Source organism: Crinia signifera, chromosome 2, assembly GCF_055691185.1.
Source record: "Crinia signifera chromosome 2, ASM5569118v1, whole genome shotgun sequence".
NCBI lineage: Eukaryota > Metazoa > Chordata > Amphibia > Anura > Myobatrachidae > Crinia > Crinia signifera.
Genome location: NC_139218.1, coordinates 276,681,962 through 276,697,614, shown reverse-complemented (window position 1 = coordinate 276,697,614; position 15,653 = coordinate 276,681,962). Strand labels below are relative to the sequence as shown.

Below are 15,653 nucleotides of genomic sequence, written 5' to 3'. Positions count from 1 at the left end.
ACCCCATTTTACCGTATGGCCATGCCCCGGGCTCGATTTGAGACGATCCTTAAATTTTTGCATTACAACGATAATGCACAGTGCCCACCCAGAGATGATCCCACCTTTGACCGGCTATTCAAAGTCAGGCCGGTCATTGATCACTTCAGTGCCAAATTTGAAGACATGTACATCCCAGATAAATTCATTTGCATAGACGAGTCCCTTATACATTTTAAAGGAAGGGTTAAATTCCGCCAGTACCTTCCCAGTAAGAGGGCAAGATATGGCATAAAAATGTATAAGCTGTGTGAAAGCACCTCAGGGTACACTCACAGGTTTAGGGTATATGAAGGGAAGGATTCAAGAATTGAACCGCCAGAATGCCCCCCCTCCCTCGTAGGTGTTAGTGGAAAAATTGTCTGGGATTTAGTGCACCCCTTCCTGGATAAAGGTTATCACCTCTATGGGGATAACTTTTACACCAGCATCCCCCTGTTTAAGGCCCTTGGTTCAAGAGGTACAGCAGCTTGCGGTACTGTGCGCAAGAACCAAAGAGGCCTCCCAAAAACGCACATTGCCCAAGTAATGAGAAGGGGTGAAAGCAGGGGAATATGCACCGAAAATATGTTGTTGGTCAAATATAAGGACAAGAGGGATGTCCTTATACTGACAACAATTCACGGAGACAGTACCACCTCCGTCCCTGTACGAGGTACCAGTACCCACACCTCAAAACCTAATTGTATCCTGGATTACAATAGGTACATGGGCGGAGTGGATCTTTCAGATCAGGTACTGAAGCCGTACAGTGCCCTGCGGAAAACAAAAATCTGGTACAAGAAGCTGGCCGTGTATATCATCCAGATGGCACTGTATAACGCTTACGTGCTATTCCGTTCTACCGGCCAGAGGGGGACATTTATGCACTTTCAAGAGGAAGTCATAAAGGGCCTAATATTTGGGAACCAGCAGGCAGAGGGCCCCAGTACTTCTAGTACTGGCCCCCGTATTGTACCAGGGCAGCATTTTCCTGATGAAATCCCCTCCACTGGAAAAAAGGGCAGGACACAAAAAAGGTGCAAAGTTTGCTATAAAAAGGGAATAAGAAAGCAAACTATTTTCCAGTGTGACACTTGCCCCGACAAACCCGGCCTATGTATAAAGGAGTGTTTTAAAATATACCACACATCTATGGATTATTAGGTTCAGAATTTCACCGTGCTTCGGGGGTCTTGCTAATGCCACATAGCACCCACCATTCATTCCACCAGAATCTGAGCCGCAAAATCCAAAAATCACTCCTTCCCTTCTGAGTCCTGCCATGCACCCAACTGGTATTTTTTGGTCACATGTGAGGCATTGCCGTACTCGGGAGAAATTGGGGCACAGATTTTGGGGTGCTTTTTCTCCTTCATACCTTCTGAAAATGAAAAATTTTGAGCCAGAACTGCATTTTTGTGTAAAAAAATGTAATTTTTCATTTTCACTGCCCACTTGTATCAAAATTGGTGAAACCCCTGGGGGTTTGAAATGTACACTATACCCCTAGATGAATTCCCTGAGGGGTGTAGTTTGCAAAATGGGGTCACTTGTGGGGGGGTTCCACTGTATTGGTGCTTTGGGGGTCTTGCTAATGCGACATAGCACCCACCATCATTCCACCAGAATTTGTGCTGCAAAATCCAAATATCACTCCTTCCCTTCTGAGTCCTGCCACTTTTTGGTCACACATGAGGCATTGCCGTACTCGGGAGAAATTGGGGCACAGATTTTGGGGTGCTTTTTCTCCTTCATACCTTCTGAAAATGAAAAATTTTGAGCCAGAACTGCATTTTTGTGTAAAAAAATGTAATTTTTCATTTTCACTGCCCACTTGTATCAAAATTGGTGAAACCCCTGGGGGTTTGAAATGTACACTATACCCCTAGATGAATTCCCTGAGGGGTGTAGTTTGCAAAATGGGGTCACTTGTGGGGGGGTTCCACTGTATTGGTGCTTGGGGGGTCTTGCTAATGCGACATAGCACCCACCAAAATTCCACCAGAATCTGAGCTGCAAAATCCAAAAATCACTCCTTCCCTTCTGAGTCCTGCCATGCACCCAACTGGTATTTTTTGGTCACATGTGAGGCATTGCCGTACTCGGGAGAAATTGGGGCACATATTATGGGGTGCTTTTTCTCCTTCATACCTTCTGAAAATGAAAAATTTTGAGCCAGAACTGCATTTTTGTGTAAAAAAATGTAATTTTTCATTTTCACTGCCCACTTGTATCAAAATTGGTGAAACCCCTGGGGGTTTGAAATGTACACTATACCCCTAGATGAATTCCCTGAGGGGTGTAGTTTGCAAAATGGGGTCACTTGTGGGGGGGTTCCACTGTATTGGTGCTTGGGGGGTCTTGCTAATGCGACATAGCACCCACCAAAATTCCACCAGAATCTGAGCTGCAAAATCCAAAAATCACTCCTTCCCTTCTGAGTCCTGCCATGCACCCAACTGGTATTTTTTGGTCACATGTGAGGCATTGCCGTACTCGGGAGAAATTGGGGCACAGATTTTGGGGTGCTTTTTCTCCTTCATACCTTCTGAAAATGAAAAATTTTGAGCCAGAACTGCATTTTTGTGTAAAAAAATGTAATTTTTCATTTTCACTGCCCACTTGTATCAAAATTGGTGAAACCCCTGGGGGTTTGAAATGTACACTATACCCCTAGATGAATTCCCTGAGGGGTGTACTTTGCAAAATGGGGTGACTTGTGGGGGGGTTCCACTGTATTGGTGCAACATAGCACCCACCATTCATTCCACCAAAATCTGTGCTGCAAAATCCAAAAATCACTCCTTCCCTTCTGAGTCCTGTCATGCACCCAACTGGTATTTTTTGGTCACATGTGAGGCATTGCCGTACTCGGGAGAAATTGGGGCACAGATTTTGGGGTGCTTTTTCTCCTTCATACCTTCTGAAAATGAAAAATTTTGAGCCAGAACTGCATTTTTGTGTAAAAAAATGTAATTTTTCATTTTCACTGCCCACTTGTATCAAAATTGGTGAAACCCCTGGGGGTTTGAAATGTACACTATACCCCTAGATGAATTCCCTGAGGGGTGTAGTTTGCAAAATGGGGTCACTTGTGGGGGGGTTCCACTGTATTGGTGCTTGGGGGGTCTTGCTAATGCGACATAGCACCCACCAAAAATCCACCAGAATCTGAGCTGCAAAATCCAAAAATCACTCCTTCCCTTCTGAGTCCTGCCATGCACCCAAATGGTATTTTTTGGTCACATGTGAGGCATTGCCGTACTCGGGAGAAATTAGGGCACAGATTTTGGGGTGCTTTTTCTCCTTCATACCTTCTGAAAATGAAAAATTTTGAGCCAGAACTGCATTTTTGTGTAAAAAAATGTAATTTTTCATTTTCACTGCCCACTTGTATCAAAATTGGTAAAACCCCTGGGGGTTTGAAATGTACACTATACCCCTAGATGAATTCCCTGAGGGGTGTACTTTGCAAAATGGGGTGACTTGTGGGGGGGTTCCACTGTATTGGTGCAACATAGCACCCACCATTCATTCCACCAAAATCTGTGCTGCAAAATCCAAAAATCACTCCTTCCCTTCTGAGTCCTGCCATGCACCCAACTGGTATTTTTTGGTCACATGTGAGGCATTGCCGTACTCGGGAGAAATTGGGGCACAGATTTTGGGGTGCTTTTTCTCCTTCATATCTTCTGAAAATGAAAAATTTTGAGCCAGAACTGCATTTTTGTGTAAAAAAATGTAATTTTTCATTTTCACTGCCCACTTGTATCAAAATTGGTGAAACCCCTGGGGGTTTGAAATGTACACTATACCCCTAGATGAATTCCCTGAGGGGTGTAGTTTGCAAAATGGGGTCACTTGTGGGGGGGTTCCACTGTATTGGTGCTTGGGGGGTCTTGCTAATGCGACATAGCACCCACCAAAATTCCACCAGAATCTGAGCTGCAAAATCCAAAAATCACTCCTTCCCTTCTGAGTCCTGCCATGCACCCAAATGGTATTTTTTGGTCACATGTGAGGCATTGCCGTACTCGGGAGAAATTGGGGCACAGATTTTGGGGTGCTTTGTCTCCTTCATACCTTCTGAAAATGACAAATTTGGAGCCAGAACTGCATTTTTGTGTAAAAAAAATAATTTTTCATTTTCACTGCCCAGTTGTACCACAATTGGTGAAACCCCTGGGGGTTTTAAATGTACACTATACCCCTAGATGAATTCCCTGAGGGGTGTAGTTTGCAAAATGGGGTCACTTGTGGGGGAGTTCCTAACTTTTAGCATCTTATGGTGCCTAGAAACCTACATGGTGCCTAAAAAATAATCTCATAAAAAGGAGGCTCCAAAATCAAGTAGGTGCTCCTTCTATTATGAAGCCTGTGGTTTGGTCAACGTGCACACTAGGGCCACATATAGGATATTTATGAAAACAAAAGAATTGGGGGAATCAATTTTTAGTCACATTTCTCTAGTAAAATGTACTGTGTTCCTTAGAAAAATGTATTAAAATTGCAAATCTGCAAAAAAAATGAAATTTTGAAATTTCACCTACACTTTGTTTTAATTCCTTTGAAACACCTAAAGGGTTAACAAACTTCCAAAATGCTGTTTTGAATACTGTGAGGGGTGCAGTTTTTGAAATGGTATCATTTATGGGGGTGTCTCACATACAAGTCCCTCAAAGTCACATCAGAACTGAACTGGTCCCTAAAAAAATCAGTGTTTGAAATTTTCTTGAAAATTTGAGAATTTGCTATTCATATTGTAAGCCTCCTAGTGTCCAAAAAAATTAAAAGGAAGTTGAAATAATGATGTCAACATAAAGTAGACATATGGTCTATGTTAGTTATTAACTATTTTGAGTGGTATGATTATTTGTCTCACAAGCAGAAAATTTAACATTTTGCAAATTGCTAAATTTTCCATTTTTTTACGACATTTTGGTATTTTTCACAAAAAAACACAGACTGTATCGACCCAAATTTACCACTAATTTGAAGTACAATGTGTCACGAAAAAACAATCTCAAAATCACTGGGATAAGTAAAAGCAAAAAAAAGTTATCCCCACTTAAGTGATACCTGTCAGATTTGAAAAAAAGGGCTCTGTCAGGAAGGCAAAAACTGTCTCTGTCAGGAAGGGGTTAAGGTGTCAGACAGTTGCTGTGGATGCACACCAGTGACGTCACAGGACACATGGTGGGTGAAGGGCGCACTTTGAATGTAAGATTTTTGCTATGTATATAATATATATGTGTGTATCTGTTTATTGCTTCATGTCTTGATGAAAGGGTAACACCATGATACGTTGGCCGTATACAAAACTGACTCATTGTGATTGATCTGTGACATCTGAGTGACATCCACAAAAGTCCTGTACTGTATATTATGTTTCAGAGACCTAACTCTTTTATCAAGTCTTGTGTCATACAATATACATACAATATACAGAACTTTTTCCTTCAGGTGATGGGTACAACCATGGGAACCAATTTTTCTGCCATTTATGCTAAATTATACATGGGGTCATTTGGAGCCCTCCATGTAAGGGGGGAAATTTGGGATGTTCCTATTTCTCTATGGCCATTATAGATACATTTTTTTTTTAATTATTTGGGATAGGGTTATTTCCAATGCACAGTATTGTGTTACTTATTATAACACCAAAACTTTAAATGTAACCTTCAAGCACATGTACATATGTGTCCTCCTACACCTACACCCCATACACCATTTGGCAGGAGATGCCCACTGCAATTGAGTTGCTCCAAAGGAGTGTAGTGCTTTTTCTTAGCATCTTATTCCCATAGCAGAAACAGTGAAACACAAAGCAAAGTGTACTATGGTTGCTGGGTTTTGACTTTAACCTGTGAGACAGTCTTGGTGCTGCCAAGTCAATTGGAACCTGCGGTTGTTAGGAGCAGCTAGGGCCACAGAGTATGATAGGAATCTCAGTGAGGTGTAGATTTATTACTGGGTGATCAGGCGAATATGCGCTATAACCATGCGTTATGGCAGAGGATAGCGCTTCCCTTGATCTATGACACACTGAGCGGGTGTCTAACATGCGGCGGTGTGGGGCACGAGGCATAGTGCAGCTACAATATTTTTTACTGCGCGCCTACCTCCTGCCTAATTTGCCACCTGCAGCAATCAACTTCAACAGCTGCAGGCGGCAATGCTCTATGCCCACAGCATGGACAGCGCTGTCCCTGCTGCTGGCACTGAGCTGTGCTGGGGATCTCGCAAGATTAGCGAGATCCCGCGCATGCGCAGTCAGCCGGCCGGGGGAAGGAGACAGCGCATCAGTATAAACTGATGCGCTGTCTCCAGGAGGGGACTTTGCCGGAGGGGGAGTTAGCGCTCCCGCGTTTCGGCGGACAAGATGTTAATACATCTTGTCAGTCTCCCCTCCTGCTTCGCCTCACTAAGGAGGCGAAGCAGGAAGTGTTATAGCAGTTAGCGCCTCTACAATACATCTACCCCTGAATTCCTGGACTTTACCTTTGAAGCTAATAATGACACTATCCACATTTCTGCTTCCAAGAATGAGATTAGCACCAATTTCCAATCTTCATTATGGTACTACTCATCACTATCCATGGAAATCCAACATCCTCAAGGGACAAGTGATGTTATTATATAGAAACTTTTCCTTTCTGGAAGTATCTGTAATTGGTGCAAGTCATAAAGGCACTCAATCATAGTCTTAACATTTCTTTCTTTGCTGGGAATAAATATATGACAACATGGAGAAGATATATTACTGACTTAACTAGGTGTGTGCCAGCGATTCCTTGCCCACAGTGAATCTGAACTGTGGTCGCATCCGCTGGCACACACCCTCCAGCCCTGGCAGTGCTGGAGTCAGTGACAGCACATGCTTAACAGAGCCCCAAGTCTAGGGCAAAAAGGGGGAGAACCGTCAGGCAGCACTGTGATTTACTGAGGAGCCACCAGAGCCTAGAAAACAGTGCAGTGCAGCGCGGTGGGGTCCCAGAGTGCAACACAGTGCAGCGCAGAGGGGACATCACTGCTTATGGAAGGCAGCAGCAACAAGTGGGCACTGGTATGTGACCCAACACAAGGGGTAAGGTAAGGAGATGTGATAGCGCTGACACTGGGGGAGGGGGGACAGGGCTGACACAGGGGAACTGGACATGGCTGACAATGGGGGAAGGGGAGGATGGCTGACAATTGGTGAAGGGGGACAGGGCTGACACTGGGGGTGGAAAGGGGGACAGGGCTGATGCTGGGAGGAAATGGGTACAGGGCTTACACTGCGGGAAGAGGGACATGGTTGACACTGGGGATGCTACTATTGTTGCCATGAAGCCATTTCCCCTAAAAATGTTGCCATGTGACTTTGAAATGCACAGGGGGGGGGGGGGGCACCAATTCTCTTTTTGGCACAGAGCACTACAATGTATAGTTACGCGACTGATCACTGAGAAAAGTACATTTTTGTCAGAGTCTATTCTTTGGCCAGGATAGCAAACAGGGGTGTAGCCAGAACTTTGTGGGCCCCATAGCAACATTCCCAATATTTAGTGCCCTAGTTCGTTTTTTGAACCACTGTATAATACCTATAATGCTATGCCCAATAGTAGTGCCCCAGTTCACATTGTCACATTGTAGGACTGCCAGTAAACATTACGTAACACATTGCCACATATGTCAGACTATAGTGCCACCACATTTCAGTGCCCCAATTCATATAATGTAACATTATAATGCCCTCCAGGTCATTATATACCACATTATAATGAGCCAGTCCAGGGGTGTAACTAGTTATATATATTGTTGGCTCCAAGGAAAAGTTTGTAAGGGCCTACCCTCTATGTACCAATTATGGGTAAAAAATGTATATTACACATGTGACATTGACAGGGAAGTTAGGCTCCTCTCTGCCCTGGCCCCTTGGTAGTAATGCATATCACTGTATTCCAGTAAATCATATTATATAATGTAATGAGAGATTTCTCTATTTCTCACTTTTTAAAGATTCTTACCACCGCCCACAATGACCTTCAGTATATGGAGACTCTAGGTTATGGTATTTAGGGGTTATTCAGACCTGGTCACTGGGCTGCTAATTTGCAGCTCCCTGTGATCAGGTAATCACCATGTGCAAACCTGCAAATTGCTGTGCAAGGCTTGCGAATGGCTTGTGGGGATTACTCCGCAATTAGCAGCATAGTCATATGCAAGCCGCAGCTGCAGTGTGTGCAGTCTGTGCGTTGCTCTGGACTTACTCAGTGGCTGCCGTCACATGACTTCCCTTCAAATGCTTGGGCACACCTGCGTTTTACCTGACACTCCGAGAAAACATCCCCAAATGCCAGCTTCCTGTCAATCAACTTGCATAGGGCCAATGATAAAAAAGCAACAGAATTTAATTGCAGAATGGCCTTGTGGATGCATAATACAAGCCATGCGCATTTACAGTCATTCCATTAGAATCCGGCCTGAAAATTTGCAGCCATACGATCAGGTCTGAATAACCTACTTAATATTAAGTAGCAAAACCTTTGTGGTTTTTTTTTTGTTATTCTGTAATGCCATTTTAAGAAGGCATTTCTCTATACCAGGCAAAGGGGTTGTTTTATCTCCTACCTAATCAGATGCATTGACATGCTCTGTGTCCCTATATTGCCTGCACTACGCTTTGCAGATGTGCATGCTTTCCTGAATCCTGGATTGCTACATTGTTGCTCTAATAACATCTATATTGCTGTGACAAGCAGTGATACAGATTGCTCCTAAGCTCCTAGCTGCATAGAGACTCCTAGTAGGGACAAGTTACTTAGTATTATATTCGATGCAAACTTCTATTCATGTCCACTCCTTGCCTTACCAGTAATAAAAATACTATAAAACAGGCTGTGAAATATCGTGTGATGTGGGGATTTGGATTGTACCCATTTACACAGAGCAAAGAACCAGTGATCATGGAAGCTTTCATTGTGTACAGATGTGCAACAGCAAAGCAGTCTGTGCTGGAATGCGACAAGCTGTGAGAAGGGGTTTCCCTGATGATCATTGTGGCTTCTGCTAATTTCCTAAGATTTGTCAGTCTTGGACTAATCTCTTTTTATCAATAGCGTCACAGCACAGATAAGTCAATCTTCCTAGTCAGTGAAGCGCCTGCTGTTGCTGCTCTTTACATGGAGCTGATGAAGAATCTTAGCATCAGAAGCACGCACTTACCCTATAATACACTCACACAGACATCAATGCATCTTACTAACCGAAATGCATCTCTCCAGCATCTGAATAGAGACAGCAATGCCTGCTGAGCTGCCAGCCAGCCAGAGTCATATCCTGTATACCAGTAACCTCTCCTGCATTTTTAACAGAACTGTTGCATTTGGTGTAACACTGATGTATTTCTCAGATGATGAAACTGTAACACTATGGGGCAGCAGAGAATAGGACTGCAGCAGCAGCAGCAGCAGCAGCAACAGCAGCAGCAGCACACAGCAGATGCTGCGGGAGTCTGTGGATCACACAACTTGCATGCAGGAAAATATTACCAGATAGGAAAATAGTCAGATAAAAAATGTAGGGTGAGTGCACAGCTAAGAAAGCACAGACCTGCACAGTGCACCTTGCTGAACGTGGCAGCTGTAATGACACAGATTTGTATGCACACAGACCATGTCACCACCACCACCACCACCGGTGGAGGGGAATTAATTCATAATGTACATGTGTAGAGGAAGAGAGCAGTTGCATTGCGATCAGTCAGTGTGCTCTCTCCACGAGGTATTGCGTGTTGCATGACACATCCTAGCGAGTAGCGAGACATATTGGAATATAGGTAAGACCGCAGATGGTCCTCCGGGGAGAACTGATGCCGCATGCGAACTTTGCATCCAAGCATTAACTGTAGCAAATGGTCATCTCCCTGACAGCAGGATCCCTGTGCGTAAAAGCAGGTATCACCTAGCACCTGTGTATGGTAAATACTGCAGCCGCAGTAACGATGACAGCAATGCTCAGAGTAGTAGCGTCAGAAGCCGAGCATACTGCACCGTGCCAGCAGGACCATGCTAGCAGGAAAGCTTTGTTTTAGCGAGTCCCACAGAGCCATGAACAGGTGGATCGGTGTCTCCGGGTGATCCGTCTTCCTCCTGCACCACTCCATCTCCGCCGCCAGCCCAGCAAGCGCTGCCAATGCGCCAGGATAGAGCCATCTCGGTGCCGGGGATGACGCAGAGGAGCGAGCTCCCCCCAAAAAGTGTTTCAGGACGAAGATGGCGGCAACTTAGCGCAGGACCAAGATGACTGTGGCCATCAGGAGGCAGAACGCAGGGTATTCCGCCCAGTGTGCTCAGGAGAAGACGCCCGGCTGAAGCCAGCAGCACACCAGTGCGACCTGCTGCCGCCGCTGCGAGCTCTGCACGCCGCCGGGATTACAGGGGAAGGCTCTGCGGAAAGGGAGAGAGACGGCAGCAGCAGCAGCAGCAGCAGCAGCAGCGGCGGCGCGGCCAGGGGGGAAGGAAGGAGGCAGCATGCAGCAGCAGCCAGTGCTCCCCGGGATGGGTGACCGCGATGTGACCGGCCTGCTGCTGCTCTCCCCCATCGGATGGATGTAGCCGATCCCCAGCAGCCCTGCGAGAAGTCACATCGTGCTCCTGCCGTAGGCGAGCGCTGTGCACGGGGGGAGCTCCGCACTGCTGGGAGACAAGGAAGGCAGAGAACGAGCCAAGCAAACCCCAAGTCAATGCATATTGTGGTGACACCGGCAGAGGAGCCCTCACGGTGGAGTCGGCCAGGGCAGCGCCTTCCCAAAATATGACCAGGGGTGCTTGGATGTGTCGGCAGTTTGATGACAGCTTCAGAATCTGCTTTGCACCCCGGGAGAACGAGAAACCCTTCGCTGAGTCAGAGAGGGCTCAGAAATGGCGACTGTCTCTGGCATCGCTGCTCTTCCTCACCGTCCTGCTCTCTGATCACCTGTGGTTCTGCGCGGAGGCCAACCTGACCAGGACCAGGGATAAGCAGCGGGGCCCCCCCATGTCACCCAGCATGGCCGCCCCGTCCCCCAGGAGAGGACGCTCCCGGGTCCCCCCTACCACCCCCTACCCGCCGTCCCCGCACAGCCTTAGCCCGGGCAACACAGCTATTTTTCTAGGAAATTCTACCCGAGCCCCGGGGTGGCGGCGAGAGACGTGTCACCCCCACAGTCCGGCGGCGGGGCAGTGCTTTATCGTGGGGGATGCGGAGTCTGTCTGTAGGAACTTGAGCGAGGGGGCGAGGAGTAAGCCCACTCTCTTCCACTCCAGTCATTTTTACCTACCCTTTTGTAATTCCTATACACTTTCGGATTTGTTTTCCGGGTTCTCGAACCCGGACACTTTGAACTGTAGCGGGGACGCGGCGCTGAGCGGGGACGGAGCCGCATGCAGGAGGTGCGTTCAGGCGTACAGGGGCCACGACCAGCACGCTCAGGAGAAGTACCAGGAATTTGAAATTGTGCTGCAGAAATACTTACAGTCCGATGAGTATTCGGTGAAATCCTGCTCCGAGGACTGCAAGGTAGGAAACTGGGTTCTCTCACTCCCTACAACCTGGCTGCTGGCCCTACTGGTTTGGACGGATAAGTTGCTGTGTTTGATACCCAGGGACTGGCAGCTGATTCCTATCACTTGATAAAGTAATTATGTCTCACTGTGCATTTCATTGCCCTGCTTCTTATGGATGTGCTGTGTTCCAATAGTGAGATGTCTAGAGCAATTCTTGAATATAATTTGACTGCAAGGCTTGACTCTGGCCTGAGCACCAATGATGAGAACTTGATGGGTGCAAGCTTTTTGGCTATTATCGCGATTCATTGACTATGGGCAGACACGGTCATGGCTATGGAGATTGATATATATTTTGGGTTGCCTTATATTTCTCTTGTGGAGCAATATATTATTCTTTGTGCATTTAATGACCAATGTTCATGTACATGTACACACTGGGAAGATAGTGTATATTTACTGTATATTTGACTTTAATGTTTATGAAAGCAAGATAACATGTCCATATGGTTTGCATATACAGGTGACAAATAAGAAATGTAGGATTTATGTTGGATAAAAGGTTGTATAAGGGTCAGCTGGCATTGCTTGTATTTGTGTTCTGCGTCCCCCGTTTAATGACCTTATGGTCCTGAGCCTACTGTAGATACTTGGGAAAGCACGGATTTCACAGTGATCCCTTATGTATGGTACACAACCTATCATGCTATATAGCTCAAGGACTTTATGGATTTACAGCTTTGTGCATTTACAGGTAACAGGTGCTTAGTTCCAAAGAAGGTTTCTTCCTCTTGCATCATTTACAACAGTATATTGATGGTTAATATATTTCATATTTAGGTATCTGGTATACCCAGTACTAAAGCGCATATTATCTTAAGTATAACAAAATCTCCAAGGTTTTACATGACATTAAATACAATCTAAGTCAAATTTATTATACAATAATCATGGAATTAATCATTAGGTTTACTGGTTTTCTGATAATCCTTTATATTTGGGAATTTTTACGTATTTACTCAGATTTAATTACTCAGGACGTGCTTTGCTGTTTAGCAGGGCGTATGACGCCTGATACATATGCATATGTAAACAGACGCATCTGCTCATATGTGTGTTGCATTTATATGTGCTGGGTACTGGAAACACAGGCGGAAGGCCTTCTTACCAGAAATTGCTTTCAAGCCTCATTGTAATTATGGGCACATATCAAGGCCTTATCAGTCAGCCAGTCTCTGGTGGAGATTAGCTACTATATGTACTGCTGTAATGTTATTGCACTGAATCTATCATTTCAATGATTATGGCTTTAGTACATATTTACACTATCTCGTTTTTTGGTTGAATATTTTATTTACACCTGGGGATGGAACTAGATTTTTTGTTTGTTATTGCAATGTTGTGGTTACTGCAATCTGTTATTCAGCATTTACCTGTGGAGTAGCACATCTCTTTAATGGATGTGTTCTAAACTGGAGATCAGCTGTGCTGACATTGTTACATGTTGGCTGTCCGCAGTGCTGAGATTACTACTATGCGCTGTCCGTGGTGCTGATTTTACTATAGGACCAGGCGTGCTAATAGGAATACAGAGGCGCTGTCCGTGGTGCTGAGATTAGTACTGGTGCGCTGTCCACGGTACTGACATTTACATGCACTGTCAGTGTGACGCTAAACATATTATTGGTTCACTGTCCGCGGTGCTGAAATGTGTTGTGAGGCAATGTGACAGTACTGTAATTCCGGGAATAGGTTTTTTCATTCTTAACATTCCTGCCAGATGACATCATAGCATTGAGCAATATGCCTAGTTCTTGAATGGGACTACGTCACAAAATTGCACGTATATAAAATAAACATATAAAGTACATATGTAAGAGCAATGAAGCATTATTTTGTGGCTCCCTGCAGATGTGTAGCTTATGTCAATGAATCCTGAACAGTTGTGACTTTAGGGTACTTGTAATATAGATCCACTGCCTAATTCACTGTAAATATTCTTTTCTGTTGTGTTATGGGGACTGCATGCTAATTTACTGCAAGGTCACTAAATGTAGCAAAATGGTTGTTGCTGATTTATCTTCATATTTGTGTATATTTTTTATATTATATAGCTGTATTGTCTTCATTTTTGATAATGCAATGCTATAAATTAAAACTGTACTTGTAAAGTATAGTAACATTGTTTTAAAAGAACAATAACTATGACAGTGGATTTTTACTGATTCCTCAATGGGAATTTAGAGATTCAATATTTTAATAGGTACTGGATAAAGGGGCTATTTAAACCTATAGCAATCTAAACAATACCTTATGTTCACCGATGTGTGTCAAGTCTACTTTGGTATACTCATTTTGTTTAAGGCTTAAAATAAATATGCTTGATAAATGATATATTTTAAAATCAAATTTACATATGTAAATTAAAGATTCCACCATTTTTTCTTGTGCATTACAAACCGAACAATGTTTTGGCATTATGTGCTGATAAATAATCAATACATGGATATACATGTGTTTTATCATATGTTTTAGCATATTAGAGCATATGCGATCATTAACAAAGCGAAGCTTGGCGGAGGGGGGCGATATATCTTAGAGCATCCCGTCCATTATAAGATACACATGTGCACTAATTATGTTAGCATCATTCAGTAGTTCCTTTAGATCAGAGATGGGCAACACCGGCCCTCCAGATGTAGAGGAACTACACATCCCAGCATGCCTTGCATCAGTTTTAGCATGGCCACATAGCAAAACTAATGCAAAGCATCCTGGGATGTGTAGTTCATCAACATCTGGAGGGCCGGTCTTGCCCAGCCCTGCTTTAGATATTTAGAGGCACATTTAGACTTGGGAGCAAAGCAGAAAATGAGTAATTTTGCACCTAGACAGATCATGTGCAGTACAAGGAGGCCAAATACTTTTTATTTTGAATGCAGGGTAAATACAGTTTGTTTTTGCATGTCACATATAAATACGGAACATCTTTATTTTCACACTGCAATTTAGAGATCAGCTAGGACACATACCTACCAAATCTATGGGTGACATTTAATGGGATGAGATATCTCAACTTTTGTGATTTTTAGTAAAAAGCCATCGGAATTCACACATTTTTCCAAAATTGCCAACTTAATCGGATGCAAATTGTGGTAAAAATCGCCCTTTTTGCTGTAAAAATCGCACATTCTGACCTGTCGATTTCTCAACACACTTCAATTCACATCCAGATGTTTCCCCTTAAAAAGTATACAACTCACAAATTTAATAGGAATGCGATTTTGGGAAAACGTTACCAATAATTGTAATACAAATAGACCACGTTCTGCCAGACAAGTTTTACAGAACCATGCACAGACCAGTGCGATCTGTGCATGGTTTGATCCATAAAAATGTGTGAAAGTAAAAATAAAAAATGGTGTGGGGTCCCCCCTATTGCGCATAACCTGCCCCGAGCTCAAAGAACCAGTCCTCATTTCAAAAAATCATGGGGTAAAACATATAGGGGTCCCCTGGATTTTTTACAATCAGCACCAGGCTCAAGGGCTTGTCCTGGTTCCCAAAATACGGTGGCCAAAATGAGTAGGGGTCCCCCATATTTCAAGGACCATCTGCGGGCCTAAACAGCCAGTTGTGTAATGCCGCAGCTGGGTGGAGACTTTTTATACAAGTACCCCCCGGCCAAAGCATTCACCCCCTGACCGGTCAGCCTGGGCAGGAATCCTGGGGAAGTGGGGACCCCCAAATTAAGAATTTACCTGCCCAGGCTAAAGCCCGGGGCTGTGCCTGGTGCCCCTGCGCGGTGGGATCCTGGCTGATGTTTGTGTAAAAATAGAACAAACTACTGTGTATTGTTGGAAATCACAAAAAGAAAGATTGGCAACCACCTGCGCTCACACGGAACAGCTGCTAGAGAATCACACAAATCAGGGCTACCAAACCCAAAGATACATGCAATACAAAAAGAAGTATTGTTGTGGAACTATGAGTCGCAGCAAGCCTGCACCACTTGCAGGGACTTGGAGAACCACAAGTCTCAGCATGTGAGGCATTAAAGGGCCCACTGGAACTTGTAGTTCCACAACAGTACAAATAGTGAAA

The 15,653-nt window shown here is 44.4% G+C and overlaps 1 protein-coding gene across 1 annotated transcript in view; it reads left to right on the top strand.

Annotated features, from left to right (window-relative positions):
- Positions 1-9,278: 9,278 nt before the first annotated feature.
- Positions 9,279-15,653, top strand: part of NALF1 (NALCN channel auxiliary factor 1) — a 431,907-nt gene continuing 425,532 nt past the window's right edge. The window contains exon 1 of the mRNA XM_083168658.1: positions 9,279-11,562. Coding sequence (XP_083024784.1) covers positions 10,819-11,562 — 744 coding nt within the window. The 5' untranslated portion in view covers positions 9,279-10,818. The remainder of the gene's footprint in view (positions 11,563-15,653) is intronic.